This window comes from Chlorella variabilis (assembly GCF_000147415.1).
Source record: "Chlorella variabilis unplaced genomic scaffold CHLNCscaffold_5, whole genome shotgun sequence".
NCBI lineage: Eukaryota > Viridiplantae > Chlorophyta > Trebouxiophyceae > Chlorellales > Chlorellaceae > Chlorella > Chlorella variabilis.
Genome location: NW_005435083.1, coordinates 2175813 through 2200421, shown reverse-complemented (window position 1 = coordinate 2200421; position 24609 = coordinate 2175813). Strand labels below are relative to the sequence as shown.

General features: G+C 65.5%; 6 protein-coding genes across 6 annotated transcripts; 4 read left to right on the top strand and 2 right to left on the bottom strand.

Moving 5' to 3' along the window:
• Positions 1–270: 270 nt before the first annotated feature.
• CHLNCDRAFT_51181 (hypothetical protein) lies at positions 271–1745 on the top strand (the record flags this gene model as incomplete). Its single annotated transcript, XM_005849902.1, has 6 exons — positions 271–359; positions 451–562; positions 761–859; positions 966–1088; positions 1313–1378; positions 1557–1745. 6 exons carry the CDS (start codon positions 271–273, stop codon positions 1743–1745), a joined length of 678 nt encoding a protein of 225 aa, XP_005849964.1.
• A 756-nt stretch (positions 1746–2501) lies between these two features.
• CHLNCDRAFT_143325 (hypothetical protein) lies at positions 2502–9415 on the bottom strand (the record flags this gene model as incomplete). Its single annotated transcript, XM_005849644.1, has 19 exons — positions 2502–2537; positions 2720–2748; positions 3159–3315; positions 3489–3711; positions 3846–3927; positions 4112–4387; positions 4552–4691; positions 4944–5153; positions 5322–5616; positions 5789–5954; positions 6136–6364; positions 6564–6986; positions 7145–7368; positions 7511–7711; positions 7916–8114; positions 8271–8429; positions 8615–8817; positions 8962–9157; positions 9369–9415. 19 exons carry the CDS (start codon positions 9413–9415, stop codon positions 2502–2504), a joined length of 3495 nt encoding a protein of 1164 aa, XP_005849706.1.
• A 2419-nt stretch (positions 9416–11834) lies between these two features.
• CHLNCDRAFT_143323 (hypothetical protein) lies at positions 11835–14454 on the top strand (the record flags this gene model as incomplete). The annotated part of the gene is made up of 11 exons (XM_005849901.1): positions 11835–11854; positions 11966–12029; positions 12145–12211; positions 12327–12473; positions 12632–12730; positions 12892–13122; positions 13319–13381; positions 13516–13610; positions 13765–13921; positions 14103–14213; positions 14333–14454. 11 exons carry the CDS (start codon positions 11835–11837, stop codon positions 14452–14454), a joined length of 1176 nt encoding a protein of 391 aa, XP_005849963.1.
• A 539-nt stretch (positions 14455–14993) lies between these two features.
• CHLNCDRAFT_143322 (hypothetical protein) lies at positions 14994–17171 on the top strand (the record flags this gene model as incomplete). Its single annotated transcript, XM_005849900.1, has 9 exons — positions 14994–15128; positions 15215–15269; positions 15371–15631; positions 15743–15808; positions 15921–16000; positions 16106–16232; positions 16400–16493; positions 16592–16751; positions 16863–17171. 9 exons carry the CDS (start codon positions 14994–14996, stop codon positions 17169–17171), a joined length of 1287 nt encoding a protein of 428 aa, XP_005849962.1.
• A 165-nt stretch (positions 17172–17336) lies between these two features.
• CHLNCDRAFT_143321 (hypothetical protein) lies at positions 17337–19534 on the bottom strand (the record flags this gene model as incomplete). The annotated part of the gene is made up of 7 exons (XM_005849643.1): positions 17337–17563; positions 17753–17980; positions 18099–18153; positions 18343–18509; positions 18599–19140; positions 19325–19379; positions 19468–19534. The coding sequence occupies 7 exons, from the start codon at positions 19532–19534 to the stop codon at positions 17337–17339; spliced, it is 1341 nt and encodes a 446-aa protein (XP_005849705.1).
• Positions 19535–21785: 2251 nt separating this feature from the next.
• Positions 21786–21980, top strand: CHLNCDRAFT_15195 (hypothetical protein; the record flags this gene model as incomplete). The annotated part of the gene is made up of 1 exon (XM_005849899.1): positions 21786–21980. A coding segment is annotated over one exon (195 nt), but the record flags the coding sequence as incomplete, so codon positions are not given.
• Between the last annotated feature and the right edge of the window lie 2629 nt (positions 21981–24609).

The window sequence follows — 24609 nt, the reverse complement described above, 5'->3', positions numbered from 1 at the left end:
GCGGCGCCGCACGCCGGCGCCGAAACCCAGCATGCGCAAGCCACTCCTCTACACACGGGTTGCCTGTCCTGACGTCCTCACATCAGGCTACCTATTAATTCAAGTCCCACCGTTCCCACACACCACAAATCCAGCCGCCGCCACCGCCGGACTCCCGCCGCTGAGGTACAACTTGGCTTTGCCGTCCCCAGCCTGCGCGTCCCCTGGCGTTTACAAAGCAACCCCCACAATTGTTGCAGCGTCTAACAAGTCTCAGGCAGCCCAAAAACCATGCGGCGCTTATTCGGTTCCAAGAAGCCAGCGGCCCCCGCGCCGACCATGGATGAAGCGGTGGACAAGCTCAACGTCCGGGGAGACACGTGAGCGGGGAGTCTGGGCGTCCACCGTCAGGAAGTCCGCCGCGTTTCGGCGATCTGGCAGAGGCCTGAAGCGCCTTCGAGCTGCCTGCAGGCTGGATGAGAAGATCCGAAAGCTAGATGAGCAGCTGGCCAAGCACCGGGACAACATCAAGAAGACGCGGCCGGGCCCGGCGCAAGAGGCGGCTAAGCGGCGGGCGCTAGTGGTGCGTCGCTGCTGCTCTTCTGCCTGCACCTGCAGCTCTGTGATGGGATTAGCCTGGGTCCGCGGTGATGCGCTGCAGCACGCGACGCAGTCATCACGCGTGCGGTCAATGCCCCGCAGCCTTGCTGTTCTGCCCATCTAGCGCTTGTCACCTGCTCACTTGTTGGCCCGCCTGCGCCCCACCACCGTACCCGTGCAGGTGCTGAAGCAGAAGCGGCTATACGAGTCGCAGCGAGATCAGCTGTACAACCAGCAATTCAATGTGGAGCAGACGACGTTTGCCATGCAGAGCATGCAGGTGGGAGGACACGTGCATTGAGCCGGAAAAGAGGGCTGTTGCAGGCCGCGGCCAGGCCTCGAGGTTGACACTGCCGCGCCCCTGCTGCTGCCTTCCTCCTGCGCAGGACACGGTGCACACGGTGTCGGCGATGAAGGCGGCGGGCAAGGAGATGAAGGGGTTCATGAAGGACAACAACCTAAAGATCGAAAACATAGAGAAGCTGCACGACGAGATGTCAGACATGCTGGTGCGGGGCCGCTGCTGCTGCTGCCGAGGTGGCCAGCTTGCTGCTTGCTGCACGCTGTCTGCTGCGCGCTGCCGGGTGCCGGGCCGGCGCAAATCCGGCGCAAATCCGCTGGCGCTGCCTGCTGCCTGCGAGCATGGGTGGGTGCGGCGGCCTGCTGCCGTGGCACACACGTCTTGACGTTCTGTCCCATGCCTGGGCTGGGCTGCCCTGTACCCCACCTGCAGGACTACCACCAGGAGATCCAGGATGTCATGGGCACAGCGTTTGGTGTGCCCGAGGATGTGGATGAGGTGGGCTGGGGCTGCAGGGGGCTGGCAGTGCGGCATCCAGGCGACTGCAGCGACCGCCCCGTCCGTCGCTTGCTTGCGCTGCTGCCTGTGGCGACAGCGGCCAGGCCGAGGGCATGCGACCCTGTGTGACCTGTGTGTGGGCCCTGCGTGCTGGCTGCTGTTGGTGTGCTGCCTGCAGGATGAGCTCATGGGGGAGCTGGATGCACTGGAGGATGACCTGGCAGCGGAGGGCACCACCTCTGGCAGCGTGCCCGCCTACCTCCAAGACGTGGACCTGCCAGAGGTGCCGCAGGGGCAGGCGGCGCAGCCCGCGCAGGCGCAGGCAGCAGACGAGTTTGGGCTGCCGGCCATCCCGCAGCGGACGTGAGGCTGGTGGGGCTCGGCGCCCCTGCTTGCAAAGCCTCGGTGCAGCGCCAGCGACTCCCGCCAGCTCGGCTGCAATGCTGCTCGGGGTGCCGCCGCTGCTGGCCACTCCCGCTGCTGCGGTTGGAACCCCTGCCCAGGCCTGTATTTGTTCTGCTCTTTCTCTCGGCTCTCCACTGTCTTTCATCTACTCCTTCCCTGCTGCCGCCACCTGGCCCTTGGTTCCACATATACACCTGATGGTTGTAATACCGATTGGAAACGAGCATGCGTCAACAGTGCTTGCTCGTCAAACAGTGCTGGTGTGTGCTGTAGGGCGCAGGTGAAGCGAGGGACACATGCCATCCACATGTGCGCTTTCTGACCTCCCACGCCACCGCCACTTCAGCCTTAGTTGTGGAGTCGGGCCGTGTCGCTCGCCTTTGCGGCCCGTCCCAAAGGCAGGCAGGATCATTTACTGTCCTGGATGCAACTCTATTCAACAGGAACCAATAGTCGGAATGGCCGGCTCTGGAAAGTAGTTCAAAGCAGCAAGGGCTGTGTTGCATGCGTGGCAACACGCCATGCATGAAATGAAAATGTGGGGCAAAGAAAAGAAGGGCAGCAGCAATATTTTTCTAAAGAATAAGTGACAAGTGCAGAAGTACGGGGGGGGGGGGGGGGATGCCCCATTATTATCTATGATCGCGTTTGTTATTGATGCGGAGTGCGACTGGCGTGGCTGGGATTGACCGGGGGGCGGCGCATTCGCTTGCATCCCTCAAGGCAGCCTCGAGGCTTTGGACCAACAGAAGGACTGCAGACACCAGTGGAGAGCAGCACGATCGGTATGCTCAGGTTGGAGCACACTCCTCTGCTGCTTGGATGCATAGGCAGGAAGTCAAGCGGGCCTGGCGAGCCACAAGGGGTGGCGAGCCGCCCAATTTCACCTGGCCTGTCTTGCCGCCAGTCCACAGGTTGGAGGAGCATGCGGTGCACCTCTTCTGGCCAGCGCCCGTCGTGTATGTCTGCAGCACAGCAACGCCGCACACAATGGTGGGCAACATGAACACAGGTGGAGTGCCCAAGACCAGGGCAGTCCCTGCCCATCAGACCCAGGGTGGCGCATCCAGCATCCAGCAGCAGGCACAGGCGGCGGCAAGCGGGGGCGCACATTTCTGGGGCATGGCAAGCACGCGACTTTGGCAGTGGTGGCGTTCTTGTATACATAAGTTCCCGGCGAGCACAGGGCGCTCGCCGCCTGGGCTTGGGCCGCACACGAGCTCCCTGCACAGCCACCACAACCGCCATGCGCCAAGAGTGATGCGCTCTGTGCAGCAGGGCGAGCGCCGTGCAGGTGGCACTCGCGCAACAGCGGCGGCAGGCGCGCACACTTCACTGCAGGGGCTGCCGCCAGAGTTGGCGCGCGGCGCCTCACCTGGCGGGCAGGGGTAGCATGCGGTGGCGTTTCCGTCGCTGGTCCAGCCCGTCTCGCAGAGGGTGCAGTAGGGCTGCAGCCCCGAAGAGAAGTAGCCCACCGGGCATGCTGTGGGCGCGCTGGCGCCCTCGGGGCAGTGGGAGCCGGGCGGGCACGCCTGCAGGGGCAGGAGAAGGGTCCGCGAGGCGCATGCGAGGCGGCTGGGCGGACGCTGCCGACAGGCAGGCTGTGTTCTTGGCGCGCTGCAGCTAGCGACCACCGCGCACAAATGCACAACCCCAAGCCCGCCTCCTCACCTAACCTAACACTCACCACCACCCACCCACCCACCTTGCAGGAGGTCTGCCCCTCTTGGTCTTGATAGTAGCCCCCATCGCAGTCGTTGCACACGTCGGCGCCGGTGAAGTTGGCGTATGTGCCGGGCCGGCACTTGAGGCACGCCTCTGGGCTGCTGCTCATCGACTCCTCATTGTAAGTGCCCCGCGGGCACGCGATGCACGCCGTCTTGCCCGTGGAGGGCTGATAGCTGCCGGGCTCGCACACATAGCAGTTGCTGCAGCCAGTGTGCAGGAGCAGGGGTGGTTGCGTTGGTTGGGGGTTCAGGTGGGGGCGGGTGGCGGCCGAGAGGCGCGGCAGCAAGGGTTGCGGGGGCTGGGCTGCTGGCTGCCGCGAGGCGAGGCCACTCACGGGATGCCTTCGTCGGGGCCATACGTGCCGATGGGGCAGGCCCGGCACTTGCCAGACCAGGTGGGGATGTCCGCATAGGTGCCTGTGTGCAGCACGCGGCGGGCACGAGGTGGGGTCACATGCCAAGCGTGGAAGGAGCGGGAGGGGTGCAGCCGCCCAGTCCAGCCATGCTGCTGCACAGCTGTGCTGCCCCAGCCTGGCCCACCTCACCCACACCACCTCACATTAGCCGTGCCTCATGCCATACCGCAGCAGGCTGTGCTCACCTGGGGGGCACATGGTGCAGCCTGTGTCGTTTGGGTTGAGATGCGTCCAGCCGGGCATGCAGCCCAGGCAGACTGTGGAGCCGCCTGCCTGCAAGGTCTCCCGCCCGCTGCCGCACTTGGTGCAGGTGTTGTTCGTCCAGGTGGACGGCCGGTACCAGCGCAGCGGGCAGGCATCGCACTGGGTGGCGCCCGTGGCCGCAAACCCAGTCTGCCCGGTGGCCGTGGCGGTAAGGCCGGTGACAAAGCCGCCGTTGCAGACGCGGCACGACCGCGCGCCTGCAGGCAGGTGTGGCCCGTCGCCGGCAGCAGCGGTCATTGCGGGCCTCCTGCACAGCAGCCCTGCGCAGCACTGGCCCCAGCAGCGCCGTCCAGCATGCGCGGCAGCACCTGGCAGCTGCTGCTGACGAGGCAGGGGCGCGAGAGGGGCAAGGGAGGTGCACCTGTGTTGGTGGCGAAAGTCCGGGGAGGGCAAGGGGTGCACAGCCCCGCGTTGGGGATTGGGTTGAAGTAGCCGGCCTGGCAGGGCAGGCACTGGTACCCTCCAGGGCTCTTCATGCCCGTCTCAAAGCCCGCCGGGCAGCTGCAGGCAGGGAAGGGCGGCCGCCAAGGCACAGCGACATGTCTGGGAGTGTGGGAGGGTCTGGGATGGTATCTGCCGCAGCAGGCAACCTGGGTCTGCTGCCGCCAGAATTCTTCGAAGCACTGCCGCGCTTGCCGCCTCAATGCTGCCCATCCATGGCTGGCTCAGCGCACGCTGGCTTAGCGCACGCTGCCGGCTCGCCTGCCGGGGCGATGGTTTAGGCGGCGATGCAACGGGGGGCAGCAAGCACACCTGGAGCAGCGGTAGTCTTCTGCGGTGGCATATGTGCCGATGGGGCACTTGATGCAGTAGGTGGGTGCGGAGTAGACATAGGTGGAAAGGGTGACCTCCCCCGGGCCGCACTGGATGCAGTTCCAGGCGCCGGTGGTGTTAGAGAAGGAGTTGGCGGGGCAGGACTTGCACTGCTGCAGGCCGCGCTCGTCGGCATAGTGGCCCGGGTTGCTGCAGAACAGGTGACAAAGGGAGGGGAGCAGGGGCACCGGGGCGAGCGGCCAGCAGGAAATATGGGGTCAGAAGCGGTGCACATAGAGATGGCAGAGTGCATGGCGCCTGTCCAAGAATGGAAGGCAAACAGTGAAGGCACTCTGCTGCTGGCGGCCCAGCACGCACCAGGCGGGGCAGCCTCCGGATGTGGGATCGCGCGGCGTGCGCCAGACGGTCGCGGCGGTGCCCAGCTTGCACAGCGTGCAGGCGCCGGCGCCGTCTGCCGAGTAGGTGCCAGGCGGGCAGTCCACGCAAAGCGTGCTCAGCGTGCCATACGCGCGGTACGTGCCGGCAGGGCACTTGAGGCACACGGGGGAGCCGGCCACAGGCTGGTAGGTGCCCGCTGGGCACGCTGTGCAGTAGGTGCGGACGACATCGGGAGGGGTCACAGAGTAGCAGAGGTCATCCTCACAAGGGCTCTCTGCAGCAGGGCGGCACGCAGGAGGGACAGATCGGAGCTGCCCTCCGCACTTGCTGCAGCATCGGGCTGGGTCCAGTGCGGGCGCCCCGCGGCGGACTGGGATGCGGTCGGCTGCAGGGCAGCTGCCTCCACCCCGAGGGTGAGCCTGCCTGGGCAGGCAGGGGGTGCTCACCAGAGGGGCTCGGGGGCAGGTCTGGGCAGGTCTGGCACGCGGAGGCGCCCTGCAGGCTGTTGAAGTATCCCATGCCGCAGCTGCGCACCGTGTTGTTGCTGCACTCGTAGCCCGGCATGCACACGGCGCACTGCGACCTGCGATACACCGAGATGCCCTCCTGCGCCTGCGGGCAAGCAGCGGCAGGGTGGCGACGGGTCGGCGGCTGCTGGGGAGTGCATGCGGGGCGCAGCCAAGCACGCGGCGATGGTGCTCGCCGTGCCCACGCAGCCAGCTGCGTGGCTGCGCACAGCGGCAGGCGGCGGCTGCGGGTGCCGCGGCCAACCAAGGCCGCCCTCCCTCCCTACCTGCGGGTTGCTTTCAGGCGAGGTGCCCGGCGGGCAGGTGGCGCCCGTGCCTGGCAGCGTCAGCATGTCTGTGCAGGAGGCCAGCGTGGGCATCTCTGTGCCCAGCTCTGTGGCATACTGGAACACAGCCAGCTCCATGGCGGTGGCAGAGGCGCGGTTGAGGCGCATGCCCACCGGCAGCCCTCCCTGGTCAGCTGTGGCGTAGATGACGCTGGCCGAGGCATAATACCTGCAAGGCAAGGCAGGGCGGGGTGGCGCGAGGCAGCGCACACGGGGCGGAGAATGGAAACTGTTTGGAGGAGTATTCTGAGCAGCAAAAGATGCCAGGAGCAGAGCGGCTGCAACCAGGCAGTGGTAGGCGGGCGGGCAGGCGACTGGGCAGATGAGGCTGGGGCTCTGCATGAGCAGCCTAGGGCGCAGCCGCTCACCCATCAAAGTGGGTCAGGTTGTCGGCGCTGGAGCAGCCGGTGTCTGCCAGCACATACAGCCACACGCCGCACGTCTGGTCGGTTTCAATGGCGATGGTGCGGCTCAGGGTGGAGTTGCAGGCGGCGGTGAAAGGGTTGAAGGCGCAGGACGGGGAGGACAGCGTGGCTGTGGCGGAGGTGGAGGCCACCACCACGCCTGCAGACGGCTGCTCCAGCTTCAGCTCCGTCAGGCCGCCGGGGCCCGCCACCACCACGGGCTGCCCAAAGAAGCAGGAGATGCAGGCGGCGGAGCCGGGGAAGTGGGCGTAGGAGTCGGGGGGGCAGTTGAGGCAGGTGGTCTTGCCGGCGAGAGGCTGGTAGTCTCCCGCGTCGCAGGGGGTGCAGTGGCTCTGCCCTGTGCTGGACGCAAAGGTGCCGGCAGGGCTGCAGGCAGGCAGGACGGTGCAAGACGGGCGGGGTGTGTGGGTCGGCAGCAGAGTAGGCACGGCTGACAGGCGCCGGTGCCGTACTCAGGGAGCGGCACCGCTGGCTGGCAGTCTGCTGCCGCCTGGTGCTTGTCGGTGCCCCGGGTGCCGGCTTACCAGTTGGAGCAGGTAGTGGATCCCGTCTTGGCGGACTTTCCAGTGGCGCACGTAACGCTTGCGGCGGTGCCGCCAGCGCAGGAGGAGCCCGGCGGGCACAGTGCGCACACGCGGGTGGCCCCCGTTCCTGCCGTGTAGCGTCCGGCGGCACAGCCGCTGTTGTAGGCGCAGGCGCCAGCCTGGCAGGCCGAGGTGCCCTGGACGAGGACGGTGCCAAGGGAGCCCTGCAGGAGGGAGGAAGGCTTGGCTAGGCTGGCATGAGGCGCCAGCGTGCGGCCAGAACGCAGCGGAGGCGGCAAGCCAGCAGCCCGACAGCCATGCAGCATCGCAGTTGCTCGCTGGCAGGCAGCAGCACCAGGTGCTCACCGATATGATGTTGTATGCCAGCGTGTTGCTGGGCGCTGCTGTGGCGATGCGCACATTGTCGGCGCCTATCGTCACACCCGTGACCCCGCTGAAGTTCTTTCCAAACAGCGCAGTGTCTAGTATCTGCTGTAGCGCCGTGCCCACCGCTGCCGCGGTAAAGCTGGTCAGCATGCTGCCTGGCAGCGGGTCACGTGGACAGGGCTGTAAACAGCGGGGCAGCAGTCTGGTTGGCATGGCCCCAGCAGCGGCAGCGCATCAGGCTGGGCCAGTAAGCAACTTGTCCGGCCCTGGTTTTGGCAGTGCACAGCAGTACTGATGTTCTGGGCGCCGGGCACGCCTGCCCATCCGCCCTTCCTTGCCTCTGCCCCACCCACAGCCCTAGCTAGCAATCTGCTGGCGCCCCACCTCGACGTAAGGGTCCTGCATCGCCACGGGGCTCCAGAGCGTGGTATAGGACCAGCTGGCGGCGGCCAGCGGGAAGCTGACTGCCACCACACAGCCCGCATCTACCGTCAGCGTGAAGCGCGCAAAGCAGGTGGCGTAGGCCGCGGTCGTGTCGGTGGCCCCTGTCAGCGCCAGCGTCACTGAGCCCGTCACAGGGCAGCTGCAGCACCCGGGCAACGCAGCACTGCAGGGCGGCAGTCAGGCCAGCAGCGTGCAGCACCGCGAGAGGAAAAAGGGTTTGCATTGTGGTGCCTGTGTGCCACACACGATGTGTTAGCAGGGCGATGGGCGCGAGGCCCCAACAGCTGCCTCTCACTTGACGGCAGGCGGTGAGGGCGGCGGCGGCGGACTGGTGTTGTTGAATGGGGGCGCCAGCACACGCAGGTTGGCGGTGGGTATGGCCTGCTTGGTGATGCCGCTGGCGGAGTATTGCAGCACCAAGCTGCCGGTTCCGGTGGACTGGTAATAGTCCACCCTGCGAGCAGGAGGTGGAGAGGGAGGAGGGCCGGCCCGGGAGTGGGCCAGGGAGTGGATGAGCGGCTGGGAAGCAGCTGCAGCTGGCCACCGCCTGTGGCCATGCCACGTGCTTCAACCGGCCTCTGGATTCCAGGCAGCACGCGCATGCGACGCCAAGAGAGTCAGCCTGTATCAGGCGCTCACCGGAAGGGGTGCCAGCCCTTGATCAGCCAGATGGTGATCTTCTTGAGGACGCCCACGCAGGCCGCCGCGCCCCCAAGCCAGCCGTTCTCACACGAGTCGGCATCCAGGGTGGGCGTGCCATCCAGCCACAGCTTGCTGTTGTCGTCGGCTGTCATGAAGAAGGTGTAATAGCCCTCGGTGCTGACCAGCAGCTCGCCGGTGAACTGCGGGAGCAAGGGCAAGGCGGGCGGGGGGGCAGCGGCCAATGGACAAACTAGCCAGCGGCCTTGCTGGGCTCAGCGACATCAGCGGCAGCAGGGCGCATCCGCGGGTCTGCTAGTGCTGCTGCTTCAAAATCAGGCACGCACCTGTGCCACCAGGTTTGTCGTGTAATTTATCCCGCCTTGCGACATGCAGTCTGACAGCTTGGAGCACTTGACGGTGCCGGCCAGCTTGTTGACGACCAGGGCGGCAGCGGGGAGCATGGCATAATTGGATGGGAAGTCGTCGACTGGGCTGCCGTCCTGCCATGCCCGCAGCCAGAGCCCAGGCTGGTACACATAGCTGCATGGCAGGCATGTGGCAAGCACCCCGTTGGTCTGGTGCCGCACAAATCGCGAGGCGGCGGTGCGGGACGGTGGCGGCCGCCGGTGCAGCTGCCTGCCAGCCCGCATCCCCCACCCTCTCCGCCGCAATTCTTCAATGCAATTGGCGGCCCTGTAGGAGCCTGAGGCCTGGCAGGCGAGCACATAGTGCAGTCACAACCGGCGCTCACCCGTTTTGCGCCGCCACAGGACTTCCCAGCATCAACAGGTGAACCATCAGGAGATGAAGGGCCAGCATGAGGCCCCAAGGGTGACCCCAGGGCGCTGCTGGGCCCCCTCGGTCGAGCACCATGCCTGCTCACTCCGGCCTGGCGGCCGTGTTGCACTCATGTGCAGTGTGTAGGTGCATGGATGATCTCGGTTGGAAGCCAGAAGTGCGACATTTGGAGGGTGCCCGCGTCATCGGCGCCCTAAACTCCCGCTCTCGGTCCCCTTGCTGGCGACCGAAAAGACGCTTTTGGGTTGCTCGCCGCATTGGCATTAGTATGGTCATTGCATCGCACTTCCAATCAATCGGCGGGCGTTCACCCTCCCGCCGCTGGCCACCAGGATGGGACTCATCAGGCTGCTGTTGCCATGGTCACTTGTTGCCATCCCAGGAAGGAGGCTGCCTTACACACAGCAAGGTTTTGTGAGCCGCCTGTGAGCAAGGCTTTATGAAGCCGCCTAGGCAGACTGATCCTGCAGGCGCATCCCCGCCAGTCATTGACATGCCGAAGCGGTTGGCCGCAAACCGGCCCGCTCCATTCTCAAGGAGGCAAGCGGCAAGGCGTATCACACCGAAACCGGGAGGGATCGGCAACTCAAACCAAATATAGACAGAGCTTGAAACCACAAATAAATCGGGGGCTAAGACTTAGAGTAGCATTCTGGTTACACGAACATGATGATGGGTAGAATGGCCATCAGCCTTCACTCGTTGAAGCGGATGGCGCCGGTGGAGAGGACGAAGAAGAAGGTGCCAATCATGGTTGAGATGATGGTGGTGAAGCTGAGCACAATGACGATCTGCGTCGTGGTGATCTTGGTCCACCAGGGCGCCGTGTCCTGCAAACAACCACAGCGGGGCCAGGGAGGCGGGCGGCGGGTGGGAGGAAGACAGAGCAGGGGTGGTGGTCATCTACCTGGCGGGTCGGGCACATCCCGCTAGGCAGCAGCAGCACCAGACAAGAGGCAGCCAAGGGAACAAAGCAGCCGTGCCGTGCCGCTTGCCTTCTGGGGCATGGGCATGTAGGGAGAGAGGCCCGCCGGCTCGGCAAACGGCCGCTTGGCGGTCCCGCCAGCGCTGCCAAAGGCGGTGCTGCCACCGCTGCTGCTGCTGGAGGGGCCGAATGGGCTGACGGGTGTCTTGTCTGCGCAAGGAAATCGGCATCGTTGGCGGTCAAGGCAAGCACAGAACACCTTCCTGGTTTGTTGGGAAATGGCTGACTGGCGTCCGGCCATCAACGTGCATGCGCCCCGCATTCCCAGCAGGCACTCCACATGCCACCGCTTCATCACCGTGCGATCAGCATGCCCGCACCTGCTGGTGTGGAGTTGACCTGGAAGGGGCTTTTGGGTGTCGGCTCGGGTGCCGCCGCCGCCGGCTTCACACCGCTGCTGCTGGCGTCGGCCGCTGCCGCACTGCTGGGCGCTACTGCCGGGTCTTCTGCAAAGGTGGCCTCTAGCTCATCCAAGTTGAGCTCCTTGCGGTCGCGATCCACCAGGCGGCGCACCTGGGCGGCGCCCTGCGGCAGCGGCGGCGCCAGGCGGCGGCGCAGGTCGGCCACCTTGCGGCCCCACCAGGCCCGCAGCAGCCGCAATGCCCGCCCCCACAAGCTGCCGGGACCCCCTCACAGCGAGGTGTGCTGCCTCCAGTAGACTGGCCCACGGCTTAGCGCCTCACCTCGTTGAAAGGCTCCGCCCGGGCGGGCTGCAGCTGGCCCCGCAGGGACTGCTGTCCTCGTGGACGCTGGAAGAGGCCCCCGGGAGCCACAACTGGCCTTTGGCACGCCAGCAGGTTCATGCTACTACTGCTGCAGACGCTGGACAGGCCGGGGACCTTTTGGCAAGCTTGGATCGATGTGTGCTGTCAATAAATGGGCGCTGGACGTCTCGCGGGCGCGAAATATCTTGATGGAAACGTCCGAAACCTGGGCATGGGCATGCATTTAGCCCGCATCCCGCTTCTGAAGCCATCTGTCATCTCAAGCATCGTCATATCAGAGGCTAACAAGCAACATTGGCGCTGCTGTTATCCCATCCGCACCATGTCTCGCTGTTGCGCTACCCTGTAGGGCCCGGCAGCTTCCCAGACGCAAATGCAGTTATCACAGAGAGCAGCAGCCGTGCTGCTGCTGCCAGGGGACAGCCACTACCCCAAGCGGCGTCGGCTGCGGCTTGGACGGCGGCAGCAGGCGGCACCTGCAGCTGGCAGCAGCAGCGACCTAGCTCACCAGCCAGCCCCCTGGCGTGCTCCCAACAGTCTGTGCCACCAGGGTCTAGCCAGACGGAATCACGCTCGCGGCCGCACCTTGCAACCGCGGGCGACAGGCGGCGGGTTGGCTGTCGAAGCAGGCGGCGAGCAGCAGCCAGCCTCCAGCAGCGGCTTTGCGCGCGTCGTGCTGCCCACAGCCCTGGCACTGCTGCTGTGCAACATGGACCGCATCTGCCTCAGGTAGCCGCTGCGCTCCGGTTTGGTGCTGCCTGCAGTTCCGTCTTCAGCCCCATGCCAGCGAGCTCGGGCTCACCTCGTGCATGTTGTGCGGTGCGGCCCCCTTTGCTGCAGTGTGGCCATGCTGCCCATTGCAAAGGAGCTGGGGTGGAGTGCGGGCACCCAGGGCGTCATCCAGGTGTGGTGTGCGATGCTGGTTAGGCAGTGCCCCGTGGCGACCCAGCCTGTGCCGCATCCGCCTCCCTCTAGTTTGCCCACCCCTCCTGCCTGCTTTGCCTCCTACCTGCCTCCAGTCGGCCTTCCTCTGGGGCTACCTGGCCACGCAGCTGCTGGGCGGCACACTGGCCGACCGATACGGAGGTGCGGCGGGCAGCGGGGGCACACAAGGAGCTGAGAGCTGTTGTCCTCTCGCCTGCCATGCCTCTCTACGTCATCCTTGCTCAGGCCCGCCACCCCTGCCCCCAATGTGGTGCAGGCAAGCTAGTGATGGGGGCGGGCATCGCCTGGTTCTCTCTCGCCTCAGCGCTGCTGCCGGCCGTCGCCATCACGCCCTGGACGGCGGCGGCGGGGCTGACGCTGCCGGCGGTGCTGGCCGCTCGCTTCCTGGTGGGCTTTGGCGAGGGTGAGTGAGCGGGCAGGGCGGCACGAGCTTGGGGAGGGGAGCGAGGGCGGCCTCCCTGCATGCTGTGCAGGCTGGGCTGCCTGCCCAGCTGCCTCCCGCACAACCCGCCCTCTCTCCCCAGCCTGCACCCCTGGCTCCCGCCTTCTCCCTCCCTCCAGGCGTGGCCCTGCCATCCATGAACAACCTCATCGCCCGCCACATCGACCCATCCAAGAAGGCGACAGCGCTGGGGGCCGTGTTCACAGGCTTCCACACAGGTGTGCGTGTGTGGTGAGGCCCCCCCCAATCTGTAGCACTCCCGGACAGGCCTGCTGGTTGCACACCAATGTGTGGTGCCTTATGTGGCTGCCGCTCACAGGTCCCCTCATGCTGCCAGCTACTGTCATTCGTTGCGGCGCCGGTGCTCCTGCCCCCGCAGGCAACCTGGTGGGCCTCCTGCTGTCGCCGCTCATCCTGCAGCGCTTTGGCTGGCGGGCGCTGTTCTACCTCTTTGGGGTGGCCGGGGCGCCGCTGCTGCTGCTCTGGATGCTGGTTGTGCCCGGCAGGGCGCCGGCAGGCGGCGGAGGAGGAGCCGGCGGCGCCGGCGGCATTGGGCTGGGCCAACTGATGAGCAAGCCCGCCACCTGGGCCATCATCGTCGCCAACTTTGGTGTGCGGGCCTGCCGCCCTGCCTGCACCTCTGCCATGCCGCTGGCTGTCCACCGCTCTCTCCTTGCGGCACGCTATCTCACGTGTCAGTCACCAGCCGTGTGTCATAGGACCGGATGCCCACTCGCACCCAGCCGCCACCTCTGTTGCATCACCCCACGCCCCACGCCCCACGCGTGTCCGCGCCTGCCCTGCAGTCAACCACTGGGGCTACTTCATTTACCTCAACTGGATGCCCACTTACTTCTACAGAGTGCTGGGTGGGTGCCGTGGCTGCCAAGCATGCTGTTATGTGTGGTTGCAAGGAGCAGGTCTGCTATGCTGCCTGTCAACCTGGCTGCCTGAACCGGGCCCCCCGCTCTGCTCTGCCTCTCCCACGGCTGCTTTGCCGCAGGCATGGACCTGCGGGCCAGCAGCCTGATGAGCTTTGTGCCCTGGGTGGTCATGGCTGTGGGCAGCAGCGCGGCGGGCCTGCTGGCAGACGGACTGGTGAGTGCTGCCGGAGCGCGCATCGCTCGGCCAAGTGCTGGGATACGGCGCTGGCTGCTGCGCGCCACGGGGGGCCAACCAAGCTCCCTGCGCCAGCTCGCCGCACCCCACTCACCCGCTCGGCCTGCTCGCCTCGCCTGCCTGGCTGCTTCAGGTGCGGCGCGGCGTGCCGGTGCTGCGCGTGCGCAAGGGCATCCAGACAGCGGCCTTCCTAGGCCCGGTGGTGGCGCTCATGGCGCTGGCAAACCCCGCCATCTCGCCGCCCCTGGCCCTGCTCTGCATGACGGCAGCGCTGGGCATCACTTCCCTGGGTGCGCACCCCCGCCTGCTTGGGGCCATCCTCTGCCTGTGGGGCCCTTGGCAATGCCTGAATACCTCGATAGAACACCCCAGCCATGGTGCATCAGCCTGGCTGCACAGTCATCCAAGTGTGCTTGCGCGGCGCTCGAGTGAACCTGCCCGCTGCTCTCCCTGCCTCGCGACTGCATGCAGGCCAGGCGGGCTTTGTGGCCAATATGAGCGACATCGCGCCCCGCCACGCGGGCGTGCTGTTTGGCCTCTGCAACACCTTTGGCAGCCTGGCGGGTATCCTGGGGGTGTCGGGTGAGCGTAGGCATGGAGGTACTTCGGTGGGCCGCGGCGCAACATGGGATGGGACGCAGCTTTTGCACGCGCTGCGGCCTTGAGCATTGCTCCCCTGCTGCCATGCCCCTGCCCCGCAGTCTGCGGCTTTGTGCTGGAGAGGACCGGCAGCTTCTCGCTCATCTTCCAGGCCACCGCGGCGCTGTATGTCCTTGGCACCATTGTGTGGAATGTCGCGTGCCGCGCCGACCGCCAGTTTTGACCGAGTTTGGGACGAGAGGGAGGTGCCTGGCATGCAACCAACCAGTGTATTTTTGGAGGAAATCTGTATTCTTTGCCGGCCTGTGGAACTCTGCGGTTTCTCCGATTGATGTCACCAGCAGGAGCGGTAGGCGGCTGGCAGCAGCGGCGGCACTGCACTGCTTGGGCAGGCTCGGGATATCATGCAGGCATCTGTAGTGGAACCTGATTGTATCCCAAAGCTCTATAACCTGATCTGGAAGGGGGAGAGACATCGAGGTGGGGCAGCCGCCACCAGGCCTCAACTCGGGCAAAACATGCTGGCACTTCTCCCAACGATTACTCAACAGGTCCTTTGCCTGATCTATCATGCATGCCAGTGTTCTTTTATTTTAGAGAAGGCCGCAGCTTAAGCCACTGTGCTTCAATCGCTGCCACCCCTTGCCCTGCCGCTCGCTGCACCAGCATTTGGCTGAGCACGATCAGTGTATAGTCTGGTCGGCTCCGCCGCGGGAGCCGACTCAGCCGCCGCCGCCGCCGCCGCCCGCCGCCGCCGGGGCGATGGTGGACTGGAAGCGGGTCTGGGCGAAATGCCTGCAAATCTTCATCGACCAGTTCCTCCTGATCAGCTATATCGTCGCAGCCACCATTGCCCTTGCCTGGCCAGCCCCCGGCAAGGCCGTGGCTAGTGTGCAGGTGGGTGTGCCGCGGCTGCGACGGCGAAGCAGCGCACTGGTCTGGGAAAGGTTGCCACCACGTGATCTCCAACCTTTTTTCTGCAGTTTTATGTGAACGGGCGGGCCTACCAGATCGAGAAAATCATCAACATCATGATTGGTGCGCTGGCCTGTCCGCTCATCATGCCACGAGCCATACCAGGGCGTTTGCTGCTGCCGTGTGCACTTGTTTATCTCATGATTATTTATCATCTCATGCAGTGTTCCTCATCAGTGGGGCCATGCTGAAGACGGACGACATCAGGAAGGTGTGGCGCTACAAGCTGGGCGTGCTGTACGGCTTTATCTCCACGCTGGCCATCACTCCCTGCTTAGGCTTTGCCTACCGCGCCATCCCGCTCACCCCAGACGAATTCACAGCCGGCCTGACGCTCACCACCGCCGCGCCACAGACGCTGGGCATCGGCATCAGCCTGGTCCGCTCCTGCGGCGGCAACGAGGGACTGGCGCTCATCCTGACCGGTGCGGTTGCCATGCATCATGCAGGGGCGGTGGCCGTGGGGGCTGTGTTCGCCGGAGCAAGTGTCTGGTACCGTATCTGCCTCCTCACCTCTGCCCACCCTTGCACTGCAGCTGGAACCAACATATTGGGCATCTTCACGATGCCGCTCTGGCTGAAGGCGCTCTTCAGCGGCACAGGTGCGCCAACGCCGCGCCCGGGCCCCCACACACGGGTCCGCCGTGTCCACTCCTGTGCTGCATGGCTGGGGTCGGAACACTGGTGTCCACCCTGCCCTCCCATCCCTTGCAGCCTTTGCCCTCGCTATTGACATGGTGTCCCTGCTCGTCAACCTCATCATTTCGGTGCTGGTGCCATCGCTGATTGGAAAGGTGCGCCAGCCAGCCCAGCTGCCGACGTCCCTCCCCACACATGCCGCCCACACCCACACCTGCGCCACCCACTCAAGTCTGTTGTGACTGGCTGCACCTGTGCAGGCCATCCGCGAGCTGGTGCCGGGTGCCGCGGGCTTTGTGGCGCGGCACAAGGTGCCGCTGTCGCTGTTCAGCACAGCAAACCTGGCCTTCATTGTGTGGCAGGTGCTGTCCAGCGCGCAGTCAGTGTGTGAGTGTCGCTGCGGGCTGGACCATAGCAGAACTGAAAAGCTGTGCGCAGGAGGGCTTGATTGCTTCATTGCGGTACCAGGCTGTCCCCCGCTTCCCCTGCCGCCTTGAATCATCGCCACGGCTTTGACAGTGATTGCTGACCTCTGCGCCCCACATTGTGTGCAGTGATGGACCAGCCCTTTGTGAGCATTGTCTACGTGCTGCTGCTCTCTGCCGCCCAGCATATCCTGTACCTCCTGTTCAATTTCGCAGTCACCACGTGAGCGCGCCACTGACGCCAGCCTGCTTGCTTTGCCTGCTCTGCGTACCTGCACCCTACTCGTTGATGCGCTACGTACGGTGCGCCCGCACTTGCAGGCTGGCCTTTCGCATGCCGCCTCCCGAGAACATCGCCACCTCCATCATGGCAAGCCAGAAGTCGGGCCCTGTGGCGGTGGCGGTGATTGGCTACATCACAAATGATGTCGCGCAGCAGGGCCTGCTGGCCATACCGGCAGTGCTGGGCCAGCTGGTGCAGGTGAACTGAGGGCATCACATGTTGAGTTAGATCTTCCTGGAGTGCTCCTCTTGACTTCTTGGGTCTGGCAAAGCCAAGGGTAGAGCTTATGGCGCGTGCCACCCCTTGCAGGTTTTCATTGGCAGCGCCCTGGTCCCCTTCTTTTCCCGGATCACCAAGGCCTACCAGCGGGCTCAGCAGGTGGCGGCGGCAGAGGCCGAGGAGGCGGCAGCAGCGGAGGCGCTGGAGGGTGGCGCAGACAAGGCGACGCTTGCACAGGAAGCAGCAGGCGAGGAAGCGGAGAGTATAGGCGGCAAGCCCAGCACGCCGGCCTCCAGCACCTCAACGCAGTCGCTGGAAGCAACGCGGAGAAGCGGCGCAATTGGCGGCAACCCGCATCCAATGTCAGCAGGCGACGCCAGCCAGAAGCCGCCTGAATGATACGCTGGCTGTGCTGCCGCCCCTCTGCTAGATTTCATTTCATTTTTGTTTGTCCCATTTTCCGCTGCACCTATTCAGCACTGATCCCTCATTCATTCCTGCTGACCCCACAATATCGGTTGGGCTGTAAAGTAGAGCTTGCACATGGCAGCCGACCAGCTGTAGTCAATTGCTCCGTGCCTCGCCTCCCGCCCCCTGCTGCCGCCGCCGGTTGTCGCGCTGGCGCTTGCTGCCGCCCGCACCCCGATGCTTGCTGTGCTTGCGCTGTGGCGCTCTCTCCTGCTTCTCGTCAGCCTCCTCCTCATCGTCATCATCCTCGCTGCTGGCTGCGCCTTTCCGCCGCCGCTGCTTCCGCTCCTGCTGCTGCTCGATGGGAGGAAGCATGCTGGCATCTGTCGGGCACAGCGCCAACCCTGCAAGCGCACTCCATCCCAGTGATCAGCCACGGACGCGAATCAAAGCAGCCCAGCGCCCAGCAACAGCAGCCGGCATGCAGCACGGCATCGGGACGGCAGCATGCGCCGCGATGGCGCCCGCTCGCCCGCATGGCAAGCCCAGCCCAGCCCAGCCCCTTGGCGCACCTGTGGGCAGCGTTTTGCAGTACACTTTGGCCAGCAGGCGCCTGCTGTGCGTGGCGTGCAGGCGCAGGTACCTGTCCAGCCCCACCGAGGCCAGCACCGGCTGCGTGGGGTGCACAGCCAGCGCCCTCACGCCGCCCGCCAGGCCCTTGACCGCCCCCGAGAAGCGCCGGCTGACCACATCCAGCACCTCGATCTGGCCCAGGCCGTTGCCCAGCCAGACGCGGTGGCCTGCAAGGCAGGGAAAGCCAGAGGGGCGCACCGCTCAGGCCGGGCATGCGGGAACCGGATGGAGGCAAGCGGCAGACATGAGAAAGGAGGAGAAGCGACAGCGGCATGGGGAGCGCACTTTGTGGTTCCAACGCCATGCAGGTGACACGGCCCTCGCCCCACGCCAGCTCCATCTGCAGGCACCGGGAGGGGCAGCCCGCTGAATGAGTCTCCATGCACAATGCCACTGCACTGCGTTGCGCTGTGCTGTGCTGCGCCATGATGCACCGCTTCCCTGGACGGAACAGCATGAAAGGCAGGAGAGTGCATAGCAGCCTTCCAGCCAGCCCCTGACCAGGCCCCGCTGGGGACCAGGGCCGCACCTGCGGCCGCTTGCCCTTCGCTTTGTCGTACAGCCGCACTTTCTGGTAGCCCGTGCCAACCAGCAGCCGGTCGCCGGGGCCGCCGTCGGAGCCGCCGCTGCTGTCTGTGCTCGCAAGCGGCGGCAGGAAGACGATGGCTGTGTTCCACGGCCGGTCCACTAGGCCCACTGCAGGTGTGGCTCAAGAAAGGAGGACGTTAGGCCAGGGCCGAGCCTTTGTGAGGAGGCAGCCAGCAACCAACCACCTCAACCCGCACCGCTGTTGGGCTTGCCGCCCTTGAAGGCGAACACGAGGTCGCCGCTGGCGCAGTCGTAGAGGCGCAGCTCGGTGCCTTGGCAGCCCACCGCCAGCCGCCCGGTGGCTGGGTCGTACGCGGTGCAGCACACACCGGCAGGCACCTGCCAGCTGGCCTGCTGCTCCCAGGATCCGCGGCTGCCTGCAGCCGGGGCGTGCACGCTGGCGGTGCCGCCCTCTGTGACAGACAGCACCGAGGGGAGCGGAGGCGGGCCCTCTGCGCCGCCGCCATTGCTTCCACTGCCGCTGCCGCCGGCGCCCCACAGCAGGTGAAGGCCACGCACGCGTACGGCGTCTTGCTGCTGCTGCGGCGCGCTGCCGCTGCCTGCTGCGGTGATGGGGGTGGCGGGGATGGTGCCCAGGAGCTCGCCTGCGAGCGGCGACAGCAGCTCGATGCTGCCGCTGCAGCGCGCCACTGCCAGGACCGCAGAGGCTGTGTCGCCAATGCCGCTGGCGCTCCCCAGCGCGATGCAGTCGATCCACTGCAGTTTGAAGGGCTGGCCCCTGCAGAGGCGCCTCAGGCGGAAGGGCAGGGATGGGAATGCACGGGACAGAGGGCGAGGGGCGCAGCAGCACGCAATAGCACCGCGCCCCAGGATGCATTGGCTGGAGCTGCTGAGCAGGATGCACACACACAGCGGCGCATCGCATATGGTGCAGCTTCACAGCAGGCAGCTGCCCAGCTCACCAGGTGGAGGCCACCGCGGCGGTGCCAAGCTGGTCGCCGTCGGCGGTCTGCACCACTGCATGGCGTCGGGGCGGCCATGTGCCGCAGCGTGTTAAACGTCATACTGAAGCCTACCAGCGCCCCTGCACGACCCCAGCACCCACCTTTGAGCTGCCCAAGCTCATCGCTGCACACCAGGCGCAGTGGCGGGTCCCGCTTGTCCGCTGCCATTCCTGGGTTGGGGTGGGCTATGTATGCCATGCACAATGCCCTTCGTGAGCGCGATGCCCGCTTTGGGCGCCGCCACTCCAAAGCAGGCGCAGCAGATGGTTCCCTCGGGGCCGAAAAAGCCTCTGGCACCCCGCAGCGCAGCCGAAATACATGCGAGCCCACCCCCAATTTTTCTCAGCATGGCACGGGGCGCCAAATCCAAGAAGAACCGCGGCGGCAGGGCGCACAGCAAGAAGGCCAACAGGAGGCTCAACACCCAGGATGTGAGCATTCGGCGGTGGCGGGGCGCGCAACCATGGCGGGCCGCATGCCCGAATGCATGCTGGATGGGCACCGCCGCCTGCCGCCGCCGCCGTCGCCGCCACCGGCTGGCTGACCTGCGCTGGGAAGCTGCGCTGCCGGCATCCGGCCATTGATGGCTGTGTCAAACACCTGTCTGTCTGGGACCGGTGAACCGCTGGGCCGTCTCCCACCTCCTTAACAGGCTATTGACTTTCTAGAGCGGGAGACACGGGAGGAGCGGCAGGGGTTGGTGGTGGACGGTGTCCCTGATGCTGACCTCTTCTTCATCGACAAGGCAAGCTGCCTGGCTATGGCTCTCTCCCGGGTTGCACCAGTCATGTGTATGTGTGTGCGCTCTTTTTCGCGTCCCAGCTGAAGCAGCACAGTGGCGGCTGCGAGACGTGTGCAGTGCCTCTGGCCTACCCCTGCGCTGTGTGCAGGCGGGCGACGAGGACACGGCAGAGGCGGCCAAGCAGGGCAAGCTGCCGCGCAAGCTGGCGGCGCGGCAGAAGGTGCTTCGCTCGCAGGCCATCCTGCAGGGCGCGCATGCCGCCAAGCCGGCCGCCGTGGCTGTGGCACGCAAGCCCAAGGGCAGCGTGCTGCAGCAGCAGGAGCGCGCTAAGCGGCAGCAGGGCGGCACGGCGGTGGCGGCAGCCGTCAGCAAGCCCAGGAGAGGGTTGAAGGAGGTCGGGGAGCCAGAGTCCCTTGCGTTCGATGCCTGGGAGGCGCTCGTGCAGCAGGGCGACGGCTGGACCGACGGCCTGCTGCCAGCCAAGCGGCAGCGCCGCGCCGCCGCGCCCGCCTCGCGCCGCGCGCTGGTGGTGGCGGCTGCAGTGGGGCGGGGCCCCGAGGCGCTGCGCCCGGCCGTGCCTGCGGTAGAGATTGACCCCGCTGGCTGCTCGTACAACCCAGACCCAGAGCTGCACCAGGAGGCAGTTGCCACGGCGGTGGCGGCTGAGACGCGCAAGCTGCTGGATAAGGTGCATTAGGGGAGGGTGTTTACAGTGCTGCAAGTTAGTTGCAGGGCAAGGCTGCTGCAGGAACCCTCCACCCATGTCCGTTTCGGCTGCGGCTGGCTGCTGGCTGGCTCTGCACCCACCCAGCCAGGCTGCTGAGCCTTCCTGCCCTGGACGCCCCGGCTGTCCTGGCGTGCAGGAGCTGCAACCGGTGCCGCCTCCCCGCACGGTTGACTACCAGCCGGAGAGCGATGAGCTGGCGCTGCTGCAGACGCTGGAGGGAGGGCCAGAGGGGGAGGCGGATGCACAGGATGCAGACGAGGAGGCGGAGGGCGACGGAGGGGACCTGGAGGCAGCGCGCCGCAAGCGGGTGCGCCCTGCCTGCACACTATGGCACACCAGGGGGCCCTGCCCAGCTCATACTGCTCTGCGGTGTAGCTGAGGTATCTGCCTTCCCCCCATTGGCTCACAAGCTGACGGGATTGGCCTGCTGCGCCCGCCTGCCTGCCTTTCATGCATCTCCTTCAGGATGCTGAGCGGAAGACCAAGAAGGATCGGAATCGGGACAAGCGGCGGCGGGACGCAGAGGATCAGCTGGAGCAGCAGGCAAGCTAGTTTGGCTGCGCGCCCGAAGCGGCCCACCTGCTCCTTGACTGGCAGAGGGGCTTCCGCTGCTGACTCTTCTGCACTGCTGCTACCACTAAACCCCGACTGTATGATGTGTGTTCTCTCGGCGACCCCTTTGTTGCAGCGCAAGCTCAAGGCGCAGCGGCACGAGCTGTCCAGCCTTAAACAGATACAGCAGCAGCTGCACGAAGAGGAGGAGGAGAAGGAGGCGGCGCGGCTGCGGCGGCAGGCACGCGATGTTGCCTGCTGCTGCAACTGCCGCGGAACCATCCGCTGCTGCTGCTGTCACAAGGTGCCACTCTCTCAGCTGCTTGCCCAGTCTAATGCCCCTTCCGCGCTGCCTGCCCGCCCGCCTCCACCTGCAGCTGGATAGGGAGGAGCGTCTGGCTGCCGAGCCCCCTAAGCTGAGCAAGCACAAGTTCCAGCCCATGCCGCTGCAAGTGCTGACAAGCGACGAGCTTGCGGGCAGCCTGCGGCGCCTCAAGCCCACCACGATGCTAGCCAAGGATAGGTTCAAAAGCCTGCAGAAGCGCGCGCTGATCGAGCCACGGCGCAAGATTGAGCAGAAGAAGCAGGGCAAGAAGGTGGAATACATCCAGGTGGGTGCCCGCCCAGCTCCCTGGTGTGCTTATACTTGCTTTTTGCCCCGTCTGCATGCCAGCCAGTTTACCAGGCCAGCCTTGCTGCCTTTTGTGTGCTGCGCCTCGAGCAGCCCGCCCACGCTCGTTGGCAGCTGCCCGCTCGGTTTCATGCACCAGCGTTCCGCAGCTGCTGAGCATGCTGTCTGTTGTGGCCGCGCTGCAGGGCGAGCGGGCGGAGCGGGCGGCGGAGCGGCAGGCGGAGCTGGTTGAGCTGCGCAAGAAGAAGAAAGCGGCCAAGAAGCAGTAGGGGTGTTGAAGCGCTGCAACCTTCGCGCTAGCTCGCTCATGCAGCAGCAGGAAGATCCATGCTTGCGTTTTAAAACAATTATGCTGGGGCGGGCCGCGGTGTCTCGATGTCACGGGCGGTGTCACGGGCGCGGCGTCATGGTGGTGGGGCGGGCGCGTCGGCCTGCAGCTCCTGGGCTGCAGTGGGCGCAAAGGCAGTGATGGGTTCCTCGCAGCTTAACACCACTGGCCCTTGGCTGACGTCCACCTGCAGCAGGGGGAGCAGCGGCAGCGGTGGCAGCGCACGTCGACATACAAAGATACGCCGCTCCACTCGCTAAACCTGGAGCAAGCGGCAAGCAGAGGGCATGGGCGCCAGGCGGGATGCGCTCTTCCGTCCATGTGCACTGCAGCATGGTGTGGCATGGCAAGGCGCGGGCGCCACGACATGACACATCCCATGCACTTTTTTTCGGCAGCCGGGCACGCATATCTTGAATTTGGGCAGGCAGCCCTCGGTTCCGGCCTGGCAGGGGTCGTTGAACACGGTGGCGTACTGCAGGCTGCCGTCGCCGTCTGTGTAGGTGGCTGGGCGCGCAAACGAGTCGGTATCCTCCAGCAGGAGCCAGGCCTTGGTCGAGATGCTGGCATAGGCGGCAGACATGGTAGCATTTGGTCCCAGCACGAAATACTCCTGGCACAGGGCCGGTTCGGGCACATCCAGGCACAGGGGTCCATTATGTCCGTAGGTGTCAAAGTTGACCAGCAGGTAGAAGCTCAGCTCACTGTAGCACTGGCTCTCCACGGTGACAGGCCATACTATGGCATACGACAGGAGCCGCCGCAGCCCGCTGGAAGCCTCGCCCAAGCGAGATGCCGACCGTGCCTGGCACACGGGGCTGCACGCCAGCAGCAGCACCGCGGCAAGTAGGGCGGCGGCGGCGGCGCCGGGCACAGGCGCCATCTTGGGGAGTCGGACGCGACCTCCTTAGCCCAATCAACCTGCTCCGCCCTACGCACTGCAAGGCCCCAGCAGTTGGAGGAGAGGCGATGCGGGACATGCCATGGCGATTGTTACTGTGGGGCTCCACGAAGCAACGCAAAGCTCAGGCTGCCTGATCGCCGACAACCCGAGCGGCGTGCAAGCAGGTCGCCCACCTGCTGGCCTGTGACGGCCTGAAAAGCGGAGGCCCGTGCTGCTCCGCCTCAACCGGCCTGGGCCGTTTCAGGAGACACACAAAGGATGTGAAGCTAGTGCTGCAACACATTCTCTCCTCCTCAATTAGTACCCTGGATTCCGCCAGCGCCCCCGCGGCGGCCGGCCGACAGTGTGCCTTGGTGTACACATCAATCGGAATAGGACGAGTGGCCTATCTGCATTGTACATGTCAGCCCCGACATGATAGGAGGAGCATCATAAGCTGGTTGGCGGACAAAAAGGCGGACTGTTGTCCGAGCGGCATATTGCCTACCATGTTTGATGGGCATTGCTGGCCGTCTTTCAGAAGGATGCAACACTTAAGCAGAACATGCGCCGTGCTGTGGGGGTAGGAGGTGGGCCAGCAGCTGGCTGACGTCGTGATGCAGGACGCGGAGCTAATCAGATAACGAGAGCGCCCGCCCCTAAACCCGACTGATTTCTGCTCGTAATGCCCCACAGAAGCGGTCGGCTAGGGTTTGTGCCGAAACCGCCCAGCAGTGCTCGGTGCTCACCCAGCCAGTGCTGGTCAGTTGCCAGCGCGTGCGAGCCTCTTATTGATTCATCCAGCTGGCATGGACGTAGGGAGCAGCGCCGCTGGAGGGCCGCCTGCGCCCGCCGCGCCGCCGCCACTTATTAGCGAGGACCAGCGCCGCCGCCGCCGGCACCGTAATCGCGTAGACGCAGCACGGAGCCCAGCATCACTCCTGCTACTGTTGGGACTTGGTGAGCTGAGCTGCGCTGCGTGCTGATGCTGGCAGAATGGATGCAGTAAGGTGCAGGCCGACCAAGAACGCACCTCCTGCCGCCGCGCTTGTGCTTGCATGTCCACCGCTCCTTTCTCGGCCATTTGCTCGAGGCTGCCTGCCTGCCTGCCCGGCCTGCACCCTGCCTTTCGCTGCTGCTGCACTGCAGCCCTGCTGGAGGCCCAGTCTGCTGTTGCCACATGTGTCAAGACATCCTGCGCAGTTGGCGGGTCAGCCGCCAGCTGCCACACGGGTCGTCGCGAGCTGCACGAGACCGAGCCTTCAGCCGCCACTGCTGCCGCCGCATCTTCTCGCCCGCCACCTCCTCGCCCTAGACCACGCCTCCCCAGACCGCCACCGCCGCCGAGACCAAGGCCGCCACAACGTCCAAAGCCGCCCC